The sequence below is a fragment of the Oncorhynchus masou genome, chromosome 17 (genome assembly GCF_036934945.1).
Source record: "Oncorhynchus masou masou isolate Uvic2021 chromosome 17, UVic_Omas_1.1, whole genome shotgun sequence".
NCBI lineage: Eukaryota > Metazoa > Chordata > Actinopteri > Salmoniformes > Salmonidae > Oncorhynchus > Oncorhynchus masou.
The window spans coordinates 39,071,791-39,088,495 of record NC_088228.1 but is presented as its reverse complement, the minus strand read 5'-3'; the positions used below and the strand labels follow the sequence as shown (position 1 = coordinate 39,088,495).

The following is a 16,705-nucleotide window of genomic DNA, read 5'->3' as shown; positions in this document are numbered from 1 at the left end:
CACATGCTTCTCCTTTGTACTTTAAGGCAAAGAGGGACTAGGGTTGGTGCAAGAACTTGACACTCTAGAAATGTTTCAACAACGGTTATCAGCAATATGGCTCTTACACATACCTGTCTCTGTCATTGTGTTTCCCCCAAACCCTATTCCCTATGTAGTGCGCTTTATAGAGAATAGAATGCTGTTTGGTACACAGAAATGGTTTCCATCATGCCAGTCACCATATATGAGGCAGGTGTGTACTACCTTGTTTAAGGGGATAAAAAGGCAAAGAAGATCATGGGAAGGACATTTTAAGGAGAAAAGGTATCAAAAGGTTGAAATCACTGAGAGAAGCAATATGGGTCAGTTTGCTGAGGAAGAAGAGCAGAGTAGAGTGTGTTTGAGGTCTGTCGATCCCTTCTCTGTTGAATGTGAACACGAATGTCTTGAAAAGCCATTCTAGATATTGATAAAATAGGTCTTCAGAAAACTTAACAGCCAGTGTAAATGTACCGACCAGTTTCTCAATGATATAAAACGTTAGATAGCCTATGTATCCCTTTGTGTCACATGTGGAGATTGAAAAAACGGATTCTAGATTTGACCTTAGCTGTAAAGTTTTAATAACCTCCAATGATGATTGTGAGAGTAACCTGCTTAGTATATAAGCCTAACCAATTAGCCTGAAATATCCGTAACCCCATGTGGGGGATTAGAGGGAACATTTAGTTTATAATATATATTTTTAAAGAAATGCGCACTTCCTGTTTGTCCATAGTCCACAAGCATTGTCCATGTAAGGAGAGTGTTCGTCACATTCACCTCTCAGCTCGACAAACAGACAGACGGACAGACTCGCACATCCACTGTGAGGGGGGAGTTGATTAACTAAGGTGAAGATGGAAGGCCAATGTCCTGTCATCAACCACGAGGTCCACAGATCCCCAAGCCCTCTCTGAAGTTTCCCACAGTTCTTCATTATCCCTTCAGTCTCCTGATACCCGTCAGTTTATTAGGTACACCCATCCAGGACCGGGTCGGACCCCCCTTTGACTCCAGAACAGCCTGAGTTCATGGAAATGTTGGTCAATTGGTATGAAGGGACATAACGTGTGCCAGGGAAACATTCCACACTATTATACCGCTGCCACCAGCTGCACAACTGACACCAGGCAGGATGAGGCCATGGACATTGCCTGTCCATACATTTTTCTATTCTTAATTCCTTTACTAGATTTGTGTGCATTGGGTATGTGTTGTGTAATTGTTAGATATTACTTGTTAGATGTTACTGCACTGCCGGAGCTAGAAGCACTAGCATTTCGCTACAACCACAATAACATCTGCTAAACAGGTGTATGTGACCAATAAAATGTCTTTTGATTTGATCTCATGCTGCTTAAGCCAAATCCTGACTATGTCATCAGCATGACTCAACAGGGACCGTGATTCATCGGACCAGGCACTGTTTTTCCACTCCTCAATTGTCCAGTGTTGGTGATGGCATGCCCACTGGAGACCCTTCTTGTTTTTAGCTGATATGAGTGGAACGCGGTGTGTTCGTCTGTGGCAAGGACTGACTTGAGTTCTGCGTTCCGAGATGCCGTTCTGCACACTGCTGTTGCGCTACACCGTTATTTGCCTGTTGGTGGCCCGCCTGTTAGCTTGCACGATTCTTGCCATTCTCCTTCGACCTCTCATCAACAAGATGTTTTCGTCCATTGGACTGCCTGCCATCGACTGGATGTTTTTTGTTTGTTGCACCATTCTGGGTAAACCGTAGACACTGTTGTGCGTGAAAAGCCTAGGAGTTCGTCCATTTCTGAGATACTGGAGCCGGTGCGCCTGGCACCGACCATCATACTACGCTCAGTCGCTTAGGTCACAGTAACTGATTACCTCGATGCCTGTCTACCACGGCCACATGATTTACTGGCTGGGAGCAAACCATTGAACGTGGTGGTGTACCTAATAAACTGTGCAAAATGTCTTCTCATTGTATGAAATGACTCCTCATCATAGAGAATGTCTCCTCAGTAAATAGAATGTTTGCTCGTCATATAGAATGTCTCAATGTACAGAATGTCTCCCACCATATCACTCTGCTCCTGGTGCATAGTATAATAAGTCTTGTAAATATATACACAAAAATATACACAATCATAGTGGGTCGTAATATACGTAATGTAGAAAATCGTATTTTCTTTACACATCCTCTGAATTGCATCCACAGTGGGCCATAATGTGCCAGCAAGGGTCAGGTTGGTCATCCCGAGCTCTGGTGCAGTTAGTCAGTCCTTCCTCTCTCCCTCTCTCCCCTGTAGCTATGATACTGGCTGCATTCAGTTACTCCACACTTTTTCCAAAGTATGCATTATCCCACTTCTCATCATGGACATAAAAGCGTAGGATTGGTGTAGGCTAAGAATTGGCTGGAGGGAGTTGTTAGAGACACCATTATTAGATTCATGACGGGGAGTGAGCAAATGCACTCTTTGGGAGAAGTGTGGCGAATCAGGATGCAGCCCAATGATAGCTATGCCTAAACGTTGGTCTCCAGGCCATTCATGTCGATGGAGCAGTGGTCCTTGTCCTTGTGCTCCCTCTTGTGTTGGGGAGCGTGGGGGTTCCTCTTCCTTTGCTCCGGCCGTACCCCCTCCTCCAGCTGCATCAGACGAGCCACGTCCGGGCCCCCCGGTCCGCAGGGAGGGGGCTGGTACCCACCGTTTTTCTGGTACGTCATCTGCTGGATGCTGACCATGGGCTTGGTCTCGCAGATCAAAGGTACCTGAAGGGGGTAGAAGAAGGAACCAAACCATGAATTTGTGCTAAAGCAAAGAACTCCCTATGCAAAACAAGTGGACAGGTCCACTGCTGGTTCAAATGTCAGGACGCAATGGGAAGTACAAAGAAAACAAGCTGCAATTGAAACTTTGTTTTAATGTTCTTTTATCTCATAACAACATGTCTGAATAGCCAAAATGATAATTCCCTATGCAAAACAAATAGCTGTGGCAGTGACTACTGTACCTGATCTAATATTTGTATTGTGTCCAGAGAAATTAGGAAACTAATCAGCTTTAGTTGAGGGAGATGGAGTGAAAATATAATTGAGAAGATTATAAATATTTGAGTTAAGAGGGTAATTCCCTAATAAATCCAGTCTGATTGCAAAAAAACAGAAATTGTTCAACAAATCAAAACATATTTTATATTTAAGATTCTTCAAAGTAGCCACCCTTTGTCTTGATGACAGCGATCTTCTGTTTACCACCCCTACCTTGTCACAACACAACTGATTGGCTCAAATGCATTAAGAAGGAAAGAAAGTCCACAAATTAACATTTAATGAGGCACACCTGTTAATTGAAATGCATTCCAGGTGAATACCTCATGAAGCTGGTTGAGATAATTCCAAGAGTGTGCAAAGCTGTCATCAAGGCAAAGGGTGGCTACTTTGAAGAATATAAAATATGTTTTGATATGTTTAACAATTTTGGTTACTACGTTATTTCATAGTTTTCATGTCTTCACTGTTATTCTACAATGTAGAAAATAGTTTTAAAAAATAAAGAAAACCCCTTGAAAGAGTAGGTGTGTCTAAACTTTTGACTGGTACTGTAGGTAGAGGTAAAGTAACTATGCATAGATAATAAACAGCGAGTAGCAGCAGCATGAAAAAGGGGGTCAATGCAAATAGTCTGGGTAGCAATTTGATTAACTGATTAGCAGTCTTATGGCTTGGGGGTAGAAGCTGTTTAGGAGCCTTTTGGGCCTAGACTTGGCTCTCCAGTACCGCTTGCTGTGCGGTAGTAGAGAAAACAGTCTATTACTTCGTTGAGTTTTTAGGGCCTTCCTCTGACACCACCTGGTATAGAGGTTCTGGATGGTAAAAAACTTGACCCCAATGATGTACTGAGCCATACGCACTACCCTCTGTAGGGTCTTGCGGTTGGATGCCGAGCAGTTGCCATATCAAGATGCTCTCAACGGTGAAGCTGTATAACTTTTTGAGGCCATGCCAAATCTTTTCAGTGTCCTGAAGGGGAATAGGCATTGTCGAGCCCTCTTCATGACTATCTTGGTGTGTTTGGACCATAATAGTTTGTTAGTGACATGGACACCAAGGAAATTGAAGCTCTCGATCCACTACACTACAGCCTGTCAATAACAATGTTTAGTCCCAGGGTTCTTAGCTTAGTGATGAGCTTTGAGGGCACTATGCTGTTGAACACTGAGCTGAGTGTGGAGTGTAATAGAGATTGCATCATCTGTGGATCTGTTAGGGCGGTATGCACATTAGAGTGGGTCTAGGGTTTCTGGGAAACATGTGGGTACAGTATTACAGACTCGGTCAGGAAGAGGCTGAAAATGTCAGTGAAGACACTTGCCAGTTGGTCAGCGCATCCTCTGTGTACACGTCCTGGTAATCCGTCTGGCCCTGCGGCCTTGTGAATGTTGACCTGTTTCAAGGGCTTACTCACATCGGCTACGGAGAACATAATCACACAATTGTGATTAACAGCTGGTGCTCTCATGCATGGTTCAGTGTTGCTTGCCTTGAAGAGAGCATAAAAGGCATTTAGCTCATCTGGTATGCTCGCGTCACTGGGCAGTTCACGGTTGGGTTTCCATTTGTAATCTGTAATAGTTTGCAAGCCCTGCCACATCCGACGAGCATCAGAGATGGTGTAGTAGGATTCATTCTTAGGCCTTTGTTGACACTTTGCCCGTTTGATGGTTGTCTGAGGGCATAGCAGGAATTCTTACAAACGTCCGGATATGTGTATCGCTCCTTGAGAGCTGCAGCTCTAGCCTTTAGCTCAATGCGGATGTTGCCTGTAATCCATGGCTTCTGGTTGGGAAATGTACATATGGTCACTGCGGGGACGACGTCGTCGATGCACTTATTTATGAAGCCGATGACTGAGGTATACTCCTCAATGCCATTGGATGAATCCAGTAACATTTTCCAGTCTGTGCTAGTAAAACAGTCTCGTAGCGTAGAATCAAATCAAATCCGCATCATCTGACGACCTCCATATTGTACAAGTCACTGGTACTTCCTGCTTTAGTTTTTGCTCGTAAGCAGGACTCGGGAGGATATAATTATGGTCAGATTTGCCAGATTTGCCAGGGCAAGGGAGAGCTTTGTATGCGTCTCTGTGTGTGGAGTAAAGGTGGTCTTCGGATTTTTTTCCCCTCTGGTTTTACATGTGACATGCTGGTAGAAATGAGATAAAACAGATTTAAGTTTGGCTGCATTAATGTTCCTATCCACTAGGAGCGACGGTTCTGGATTAGCATGTTCTTGTTTGCTTATGTCCTTATACAGCTCGTTGAGTGCAGTCTTAGTGCCAGCATTGGTTTGTGGTGGTATATAGACAGCTCCGAATATTATAGATGAAAACTCTCTTGGAAGATAATGTGGTCTACAGCTTATCATGAGGTATTCTACCTCAGGCGAGCAATACCTCAAGACTTCTTTGATATTAGACATCGCACACCAGCAGTTATTGACAAATAGACAGACACCCCCACCCCTTGTCTTACCAGACGTAGCTGCTCTGTCCTGCCGATGCACGGAGAAGCCAGCCAGCTCTATATTATTAGTGTCGTCGTTCAGCCACGTGTCGGTGAAGCATAAGATATTACAGTTTTTAAATGTCCAGTTGGTAGGATAGTCTTAATCGTAGACAGTCCAGTTTGTTTTCCAATGATTTCACCTTGGCTCTCCTACAGCATTATTGAGAGTGACTTCAGAGCGCCCTCCATCCTGGTTAAAACAAACACTAAGACTGGGTTACCCTATCCAATTACACTGGTCTCCTCCCTACACGGGAGTGGCGGATACGGTAATGTCATCGACAGAAAAAGTCACAGCTCTAAAATTAGAGATTGCGGAGCTACTGGAAAAAGGTGGTTACAGTGGTTCCCTCGGAACAGAGAAACAAGAGGCTTTACTCACCCTATTTCCTGGTTCCAAAAAAGACAGAGCCTGCGCACCCTGAACAAGGGAGTAGACTGCCTTTTCTAATGCTCACGTCAAAGCAGCTGATGGAATGTATCCACCTAAAGAACTTTGCAAGAGTATAGACCTGAAGGATGAGTACCTTCATGTGCTAGTGAAACTGTGCCATGGGAAGTTTGTCTGCTTTGCCTTCAGGGGAATAGTGTATGAATACACGAGGGAGCTATTGAGGTACTCCCTGGCCACTCCAGAAGTGCGTGGTGTTACAAGTGGTGTTACTTGGATAACCTGTTGGTTGGCGCCCATCAGTGGACCTGGCAATTACACACACAAAGAGACTGGGGATGCAGCTCATGCATCTTGGTTTTGCATTGAATTTGTCCCCAACTCAGCCGATTGTCTACTTGGGGATCCAGTTAGACACTGCAACCATGTTGGCATGAATCTTAGACCCCAGAAGAGAGGCTCTCCACTCAGCTCTCATGCAGTTCCATCTGATGCCCATGATAACGGTGTTCTCTGTGATGTCCTTGTTGGGAATCATGTCGTCAGCCCACGCGGTAGTCCCATTAGGGCTGCTACACATGTGCAGGCTAGGTGGTTCGCATAGCTGCGGCTATCCCTGTGCGTCATCATCACCGGCTGTTGGTCATTCCCAGCAACCTCAGAGCGGATCTGGACCATTGGAGAGACCATTCTCCGAGCATACTGACACGTGGTGTCCTGATGGGAACAGTCTCTTCTCACATTCCAGTCTATACAGATGCTTCACACATTACAGGGTGTGCGGGCTGGTTCCACATCTAGGACTTATGCCAGCAAATGGAATGTTTTTACACAATGGTGTGAGGAGGAGAATGTCGACCCAGCTTGTTGCCAGGTGAAAACTATTCTCTTGTTCTTACAGTCCCTGTTAAATAATAAGCAACGCTCCCCGTCCACTATGAAGGTGTACGCCTCAGCGATTTCAGCTTGTCATGAGGGTTTTGGTAAAATCAATGAAATCACAGGAGAGGTCAAAGCACTAAACATGATTCCTTTTGCCCATGTGGGTGAGGACAGTGTGGAGTGCAGTAGACATCTGTGGATTTTTGGGTGTTGATGTGAGCCATGAAAAACCTTTTAAAGCATTTCAAGACTATGGATGTTAGTGTTGCTTGCCTTGAAGTGAGCATAGAAGCTACACTCAGCAAACAAGGAAACATACCTTTTTCAAGGCCCTGTCTTTCAAAGATAATTCGTAAAAATCCAAATAACTTCACAGATCTTCTTTGTAAAGGGTTTAAACACTGTTTCCCAGGGGGATAGGAGGGAAGCCATGTGCGACTGACGTGTTTTCCGTTTGCTCCCGTGGTATTCTTAAAGTTTGTGAATTTTGCAGCAGAACCGTATTTATTTTCAAATATTAATTTGGTGATCCCTTTCCGTAAAAACCAAGACTACTTTGCTTCCGAATGTCAGCATGTCGACCAAGCATAAGGCCAAAAGCATGACTTTGAGAAAACACGGCCTACAAGACCCGCTCTCATCACCGCCCTCTCCTGAGTCTGAGGGCCCGGGGACACACACTTTACCCGGGGGTGCGGCTTGGCCAGATTTAACCATCGTGCGGAACGAGACTGTGCCAGCAATCACATCACTCAAAACAACAACTGCGTCACACACTACAACGATTGCAGCACTGGAGACCTCCGCGACTAATGTCTCCGACTTAACTACATCTCTGGAGGCTGAAGATAAACGCCTAGCTGCGGATTTGAAAAAGGTGAAGGAGAGCTGTGTGAGTTTAGAGGGATTCTCTCGCCGCAATAATCTGAGACCTGTATCGGTCCCAGAGTCAACGGAAATGCATCGCACCACGGATTACGTTTCAAGGCTGCTGAAGGATGTTCTTGCCTTAAATGAAAACCCCTGATTGATCGAGCCCACCGGTCGCTGCGCCCAAAGCCCCGGGATGGGGAGAGGCCCCGTGACATAATTCTTCGAGTGCACTTTTTTCATGAGAAGATGGAGATCCTCCGACGAGCCCACAATACCACTCTGAGCTTTCAAGGACAAAGCTTCTCCATTTACCAGGACTACTCCCCCACTGTTTCCAGGCAGCGCACAGCTTTCAGACAGGCCAAACGAGTACTTCGGGACCATCCAAGTGTGAAGTATGGACTGCGATTCTGGCCCGTTTATGGCTATCTCATGAGGGTAAAGACTACACATTTGAATCTCCGGATGAGGCACATTCAACGTCACATCAAGAAGTCTTGAACATGCTCACAGTTCAGCAACTGTTGCTTGCGAACTGTGGATAGCAAGTAACCCACCTGTGGTACAATTATGTTTAGATATAACAGGCTAGTCTTGTATAGTTGGCAAAACCATTCAGGCTTATTTGATGTGATCTAATGTTTTGATCATCTCGTGTGCGTGCCTTACAAGCATTCAGTCATTTTAATTTCATTGTATTAAGGTTTTACTTAACTCCTGTGTTTCTAGGTTGTCTCGCTCACCTACTCAGTTTGTTTATACAGTGTCTCAGTGACTCAAAATATTTTGGGTTATTTGTTTACTGCATCCGTTTGCATTGACCCAGTAAACAGTAAATGTCTCCCGAGGCTACACGGTTTTCAAAAGTTTTGAGCGTCATTTATGCCCAGCAAACGTTCAACGTTGCGCACACATAGTTTTTTGGTATTGGTTGTAAGCTGTCTCAGCGTCAACTAGACTGCTATTATAATTACTATTATTTTTGATTGTCTTACTACGATTTCCTTACTTCAAATTCGATTTTTGGCTGAGAGCCTTTATACATTTTATTTATTTTCTCTCTCAATGGCTGTTATAAGACTGGGAATATAATTATATACAGTGCCTTGCGAAAGTATTCAGCCCCCTTGAACTTTGCGACCTTTTGCCACATTTCAGGCTTCAAACATAAAGATATAAAACTGTATTTTTTTGTGAAGAATCAACAACAAGTGGGACACAATCATGAAGTGGAACGACATTTATTGGATATTTCAAAAAAATTTAACAAATCAAAAACTGAAAAATTGGGTGTGCAAAATTATTCAGCCCCCTTAAGTTAATACTTTGTAGCGCCACCTTTTGCTGCGATTACAGCTGTAAGTCGCTTGGGGTATGTCTCTATCAGTTTTGCACATCGAGAGACTGAAATTTTTTCCCATTCCTCCTTGCAAAACAGCTCAAGCTCAGTGAGGTTGGATGGAGAGTATTTGTGAACAGCAGTTTTCAGTTCTTTCCACAGATTCTCGATTGGATTCAGGTCTGGACTTTGACTTGGCCATTCTAACACCTGGATATGTTTATTTTTGAACCATTCCATTGTATATTTTGCTTTATGTTTTGGATCATTGTCTTGTTGGAAGACAAATCTCCGTCCCAGTCTCAGGTCTTTTGCAGGCTCCATCAGGTTTTCTTCCAGAATGGTCCTGTATTTGGCTCCATCCATCTTCCCATCAATTTTAACCATCTTCCCTGTCCCTGCTGAAGAAAAGCAGGCCCAAACCATGATGCTGCCACCACCATGTTTGACAGTGGGTATGGTGTGTTCAGGGTGATGACCTGTGTTGCTTTTACGCCAAACATAACGTTTTGCATTGTTGCCAAAAAGTTCAATTTTGTTTTCATCTGACCAGAGCACCTTCTTCCACATGTTTGGTGTGTCTCCCAGGTGGCTTGTGGCAAACTTTAAACAACACTTTTTATGGATATCTTTAAGAAATGGCTTTCTTCTTACCACTCTTCCATAAAGGCCAGATTTGTGCAATATACGACTGAATGTTGTCCTATGGACAGAGTCTCCCACCTCAGCTGTAGATCTCTGCAGTTCATCCAGAGTGATCATGGGCCTCTTGGCTGCATCTCTGATCAGTCTTCTCCTTGTATGAGCTGAAAGTTTAGAGGGACGGCCAGGTCTTGGTAGATTTGCAGTGGTCTGATGCTCCTTCCATTTCAATATTATCGCTTGCACAGTGCTCCTTGGGATGTTTAAAGCTTGGGAAATCTTTTTGTATCCAAATCCGGCTTTAAACCTCTTCACAACAGTATCTCGGACCTGCCTGGTGTGTTCCTTGTTCTTCATGATGCTCTCTGCGCTTTTAACGGACCTCTGAGAATAATACAGTGCAGGTGCATTTATACGGAGACTTGATTACACACAGGTGGATTGTATTTATCATCATTAGTCATTTAGGTCATCATTGGATCATTCAGAGATCCTCACTGAACTTCTGGAGAGAGTTTGCTGCACTGAAAGTAAAGGGGCTGAATAATTTTGCACGCCCAATTTTTCAGTTTTTGATTTGTTAAAAAAGTTTGAAATATCCAATAAATGTCGTTCCACTTCATGATTGTGTCCCACTTGTTGTTGATTCTTCACAAAACAATACAGTTTTATATCTTTATGTTTGAAGCCTGAAATGTGGCAAAAGGTCGCAAAGTTCAAGGGGGCTGAATACTTTCGCAAGGCACTGTACAGCTACAAGTGGTGCTTTTGTCATTCCGTTTGCACAAGGGATTCGCCTTTTTTTTATTTGAAAAAAATACATAAAAATCTCTCTTTTTGCTGCTTGATCCACTTACAAATCACGACTTTAAAGAGCAGGACTGTGGGTTTAGGTTTAAGACCGCACTCTCACAGACATACTGTGCAAAGAGAACATGTTCTATTTAGGCTTGTACCTCGTTTGGGGAGGTATTGTCTGGGATGGGGGAGGGGTGGGGGGGCAGGTTGAATTGTTCAGTTCTAATGTTGTCATTCTGTCTTTTTAGTTGTTTTTTGGTACTTTTTCCAAACATTTACTACTGTACATTATTACTCTGAGACAAGTTATTCTGGGGGTTTTGGGCGCTCATTGCTTTTCCATTCTATGCTCTAATGACAGGGTTGAATAACGGGACTGCCCAGAGGGGCCAAAATAATGCGATCAAGTCCATTTCATGGAACACCAAAGGGGTTTGAACCCGGTGAAGCGTAAGAGGGTGTTGACACACTTAAAGGGTTTGAATGCAAATATTGCATTTCTACAATAGACTCACTTGAGGACTGGTGAGCATTTTAGGATGTGTAAGGACTGGGTTGGTCAAGTGTTCCACTCGAACTTTCATAGTAAATCAAGGGGTGCTGCTATTCTGGTTGATAAAGCTACTCCCTTTGTAGCTTCTGAGGTTATTGCTGATCCTAAGGGACGATACGTCATAGTAACCGGTGAACTGTTTTCTACCCCTCTTGTTTTGGCTAGTGTTTATGCTCCCAATTGGGATGACACAAGTTTCATTTCTTCCTTTCTGTCTGCTATTCCCAATTTAGATTCTCATTTGTTGATTTTAGGTGGGGATTTCAACTGTAAAATGTCCCCAGTCCTCACAAACAAATACAGGCCCATCTAAATGTGCCCTCCATCCTTTCTTCAGAAATATGCTATGTTTGAGGCCTGGCGTTTCCTACATCCTACAGATAGACAGTATTCCTTGTATTCTCATGTTCATCAAACATACTCCCGGATTGATTTTTGGACAAAAAAACTTCTGCCTAACCTTCGGCAGTGTACTTACGAGAGTATTGTTATCTCTGACCATTCACCATTAGTGCTTGAACTAGAATTTCCCCAGCGACCTCCTATGTGTTATCAATGGCGTCTCAACCCCATTTTACTCTCAGATAAGGAGTTTGTCAATTTCATTTCTTCTGAAATCACCTTATTCCTAGAAACTAATTCAACACCAGGTATGTCCTGCTCTACCATATGAGAGGCTCTCAAAGCATACCTACGTGGCCAAATGATTTCTTATACAGCTCTCAGCGACTTCGAGACCTGAGCGAGTCCATAACCACATTGGATGAGAAGTATGCTACGGATCCTTCCTCTGATCTGCATAAAGAGCGCCAACTACTCCAATCTGAATTTGATGAGCTTTCTACCAGGCAAGCTGAACAGCTACTCTTGCGAGCTCGATACAAAGTCTATGAACAAGGCGACAAGGCCAGTAAACTCCTTGCACATCAGATCCGTAAATCTGAGGCCTCACGTTTAATCCCACAATTAAGGACCCCGTCTGGTGCCACCACAGTTATACATAAAGAGATCAATGATCAATTTAAACTATTTTACTCTGCGCTATACACCTCTGAATCCCCTCAAGACTCTTTGCTGATTATGCCTTCAATTGATACAGACTCCCATGACTGTCTAGAAGAAGAATTTGCGCTTGAGGAGATTGCAACAGCAGTGTCCTCAATGAAAAGTGGTAAATCACCGGGTCCGGACGGTTTTCAAACTGAATTTTACAGGACGTTTTCTGGTCTGCTTTGCCCATTCTTGTCTCGACTATTTGCAGAGTGCCTTAATACTTCAAAGCTACCGCCTAGTCTTTATCAGGCTTCAATTTCATTACTATTAAAGAAAAACAAAGACCCCCTGGAATGTGGATCCTATCGCCCAATCTCGCTTTTAAACTGTGATTACAAAATCCTAGCTAAGCTTTTAGCCATCCGTATGGAAGGCTTGCTGCACCAAGTAATACACTCTGACCAGACTGGCTTTGTGAGAAATAGGCATTTATTTTTCAATATTTGGTGGTAGCTTTTCAGCTTTTCATTTCTTATGAATATACTGTACTCCCCAGCGTCGGAGGACCCGGAGGTGGTGGTCTCACTTGAGGCCGAAAAAGCGTTTGACCGTGTTGAGTGGGATTACCTAACAGCTGCCCTTTATAGATTAGGCTTTGGCCCCAAATTCATTGCGTGGATAAAGATTCTTTATTTTTCCCCCATGGCTTCGGTTCGGACTAATAACTTCTGACTATTTTCCCTTGCACCGCAGATCCAGACAGGGTTGTCCACTCTCCCCCTTGTTGTTTGCTTTGGCAATCGAGCCTCTCGCCATTGTACTACGCTCTAATGATGCCATTCAAGGTATAATCAGGACGGGCTTAGAGCAGAAAGTCTCACTATATGCTGACGACCTCCTTTTGTTTATCTCTAACCCTGATACCTCATTGCCACGTGCCCTATCTGTTCTTAAAATGTTTGGATCAATCTCAGGGTACAAGCTGAATCTAGGCAAGAGTGAGCTTTTTCCGGTAAACAAGGCTGCTCTTTTACAAGTTCTCAGTTTAGGATTGTCCGGGATCAATTCACCTACTTGGGAGTAAAAGTGACAAGGAAATATTCAAATTTGTTTCAGGAAAACTTTGTTGCTCCAGCAGACAGTTTGAAACAATCTTTTACTTTTTGGAATTCGCTACCCCTTTCTCTTATCGGAAGGATTAATGTCATTAAAATGAATATGTTGCCCAAATTTGTATATTTATTTCAATGTTTACCCATTTTTATTCCAAAATCTTTTTTTATTTCACTGGATCAAACATTCATGCATTTTATTTGGGATGGCAAGGTACCACGGATTGGTAGAAAACATTTACAGAAGCCTAGGTCAGTGGGGGGGTTTAGCTCTAACCAAATTTTCAGACATACTACCGGGCTGCAAATTTCAGAGCCCTGCTGTACTGACTGCAGACTGATCCTACTGGCCCTAGACCAATCTGGGTCCAGATGGAGTCTGAATCGTGTAAACCTGCAGCACTTTCCTCTGTGTTGTGCTCGTCTCTCCCAGTGTCCTTAGGCAAAAGGTGTGTCAACCCAATTGTAAAGCAGTCTCTTAAAATGTGGAATCAGTTCCGTTTAGCTTTTAGCCTCCGAGGCTTTTCTCTATCAGGCCCAATCAATCAGAACATTTTATTTCCTCCATCTTTGAATGATGGGGCTTTTGGCATTTGGCATTCACTAGGCCTCTCCTCGCTAGCCCAATTATTCTTTGATGATACATTTGCCTCTTTTTCTCAGCTGCAGGAAAAGTTCAATCTCCCCAATCCCACTTTTTCCACTATCTCCAGACTAGAAACTTAGTCAGAGCTAACACACCTGGATTTCCCAATAGGCCTGCGAATACAGCTATAGAGAGTATCTTGGAGTTGAACAAGCTTCCTAGGGGCACAATTACAGATGTATATGCAATCATTCAAGACTTACAGAACCCTTTCTTGGTGCCTTTAAAGACTCGATGGGGAAAGGATTTGGGGGAGGAACTTGGGGAAGACACCTGGGAATCTGTGCTGCACAGGGTGCACTCGTCCTCTTTCAGCACTAGACACAGCCTCATTCAATTCAAGGTGGTTCACCGTATCCACTGGTCGGGGGCCAAACCTGGAAGAATATTCTCTGATTTTGATCCTACCTGTGTCAGATGTAAAGTGGAACCAGCCACGCTGTTGCATATGTTTTGGGGCTGTCATACACTGTCACGTTTCTGGGAATTAATATTTAAATGTTTCTCTGATATCTATGACACTGTTATAGATCCGTCTCCCCTTACAGCCCTTTTTGGAGTACTGCCCATGGGTACCCCCCTGTCAAGAATCCAGTCGGACACTGTTGCTTATACAACTCTTTTAGCTAGACGGCTAATACTACAGAACTGGAAGATGGCAGCTCCCCCATCTTATAAATATTGGGTGAGAGATGTGTTGTGCTCTCTGAAACTAGAATTGTTTTAATTCAATTCAAGTGGGAACCCCAAACTGTTTAATGAGGCTTGGGCTCCATTCCAGTCTTACTTTAAACAGTCCATCCTCTGATGGCATTCCAATTAAAACTAAAATAAGTCTGTATTTGACCCCCCTGTGACTTAAGGGTTGGAGGAGCTTCTCTCTGTGTTTTTGCTGGGGGGGGGGCATTAAGGTCCATATGCTTATTGATTGTGACCCGTGGATGCCTTGTTCATCTTGCCCGGGCAGAGACTGAAGTGTGAGCTTGTTTTTCCCAGTTATTTTTACATTTTGTTCACTATATGAATAATCATTCTATTTGTTTTATTTTAAAGCATTGTAAACTTTATTTTTGGTCCAGTGGATGGTCGGTCTGTGGCCATGACTGTCTGTGAGTGGTTGCATTTCACCACCCTTATCCCTTGACTGTTTACAGGAACAATGGTGAGGTGTTTGCTCTGTCCCTGTACTATAGATTGCCCTTTAACCTTTGTAGCCTTCTGCCTGGTGTGTTTAACTTGTCTAAAGTATGGTATCTTTAAAGCTATTTTTTTATTTGTATTTTTATTTGTATTTTTTTTCTAGTTGAGTATATTATTTATATTGCTTTGTGTTGTCTTGTGTGTGTGTGTAAAACTTAGTAAACAGAGTAAAAAAGCTTACAGATGGTAGTCAATTAAGGTCACAGTTATGAAACTTAGGACACTAACGATGCCTTTCTACAGACTCTGAAAAACACCAAAAGAAAGATGTCTAGGGTCCCTGCTTATCTGTGTGAATGTGCCTTAGGCATGCTGCAAGGAGGCACGAGGACTGCAGATGTGGCCAGGGCAATAAATTGCAATGTCCATACTGTAAGACGCCTAAGACAACACTACAGGGAGACAGGACGGACAGCTGATCGTACTCTCAGTGGCAGACCACGTGTAACAACACCTGCACAGGATTGGTACATCCGAACTTCACACCTGCGGGACAGGTACAGGATGGCAACAACAACTGCCTGAGTTACACCAGGAACGCACAATTCCTCCATCAGTGCTCAAACTGTCCACTATAGGCTGAGAGAGGCTGGACTGAGTGCTTTTTAGGCCTGTTGTAAGGCAGGTCCGCACTAGACATCACCGGCAACAACGTCGCCTATGGGCACAAACCCACCATCGCTGGACCAGACAGGATTGGCAAAAAGTGCTCTTCACTGACGAGTTGCGGTTTTGTCTCACCATCGGTGATGGTCGGATTTGCATTTATCGTCAAAGGAATGAGTGTTACACCGAGGCCTGTACTCTGGAGCGGGAGTGATTTGGTGGTGGAGGGTCCGTCATGGTCTGGGGCAGTGTGTCACAGCATCATCGGACTGAGCTTGTTGTCATTACAGGCAATCTCAATGCTGTGTGTTACAGGAAAGACATCCTCCTCCCTCATGTGGTACCCTTCCTGCAGGCTCATCCTGACATGACCCTCCAGCATGACAATGCCACCAGCCATGCTGCTTATTCTGTGCGTTATTTCCTGCAAGACAGGAATGTCGGTGTTCTGTCATGGCCAGCGAAGAGCCCGGATCTCAATTCCATTTAACAGGTTCTGGGACCTGTTAAATCGGAGGTTTGAGGGCTAGGGCCATTTCCCCCCAGAAATGTCTGGGAACTTGCAGTTGCCTTGGTGGAAGAGTGGGATAACATCTCACAGCAAGAACTGGCAAATCTGGTGCAGTCCATGAGGAGGAGATGTACTGCAGTACTTAATGCAGCTGGTGGCCACACCAGATACTGACTGTTACTTTTGATTTTGACCCCCCCCCTTTGTTCAGGGACACATTATTCAATTTCTGTTAGTCACATGTCTGTGGAATTTGTTCAGTTTGTCTCAGTTGTTGAATCTTGTTTTGTTCATACAAATATTTACACATGTTAAATTTGCTGAAAATAAACGCAGTTGACAGTGAGAGGACGTTTATTTTTTTGCTGAGTATATTTAACTCACCTGGTAGGCTCATTTCATTATATGGGAAGTGTTGAGTTCGGTAGGAAGTACATTTCGGGCATCGTAGGGACTAGGGCTCTGCCCTAAACCAATAGGAGCGAAGCCCCCTATGGGGTGGAGCTTTACGATGTACAGTGAGCTCCAAAAGTATTGGGACCATGACAAAATTGTTGTTGTTTTGGCTCTGTACTCCAGCACTTCGGATTT

The 16,705-nt window shown here is 43.8% G+C and overlaps 1 protein-coding gene across 1 annotated transcript in view; it reads right to left on the bottom strand.

The window, feature by feature from the left end:
- Positions 1-2,393: 2,393 nt before the first annotated feature.
- LOC135559014 (excitatory amino acid transporter 5-like) overlaps positions 2,394-16,705 on the bottom strand; it is a 76,428-nt gene continuing 62,116 nt past the window's right edge. The window contains exon 11 of the mRNA XM_064993318.1: positions 2,394-2,770. Within this exon, the coding sequence (XP_064849390.1) occupies positions 2,525-2,770 (246 nt within the window). The 3' untranslated portion in view covers positions 2,394-2,524. The remainder of the gene's footprint in view (positions 2,771-16,705) is intronic.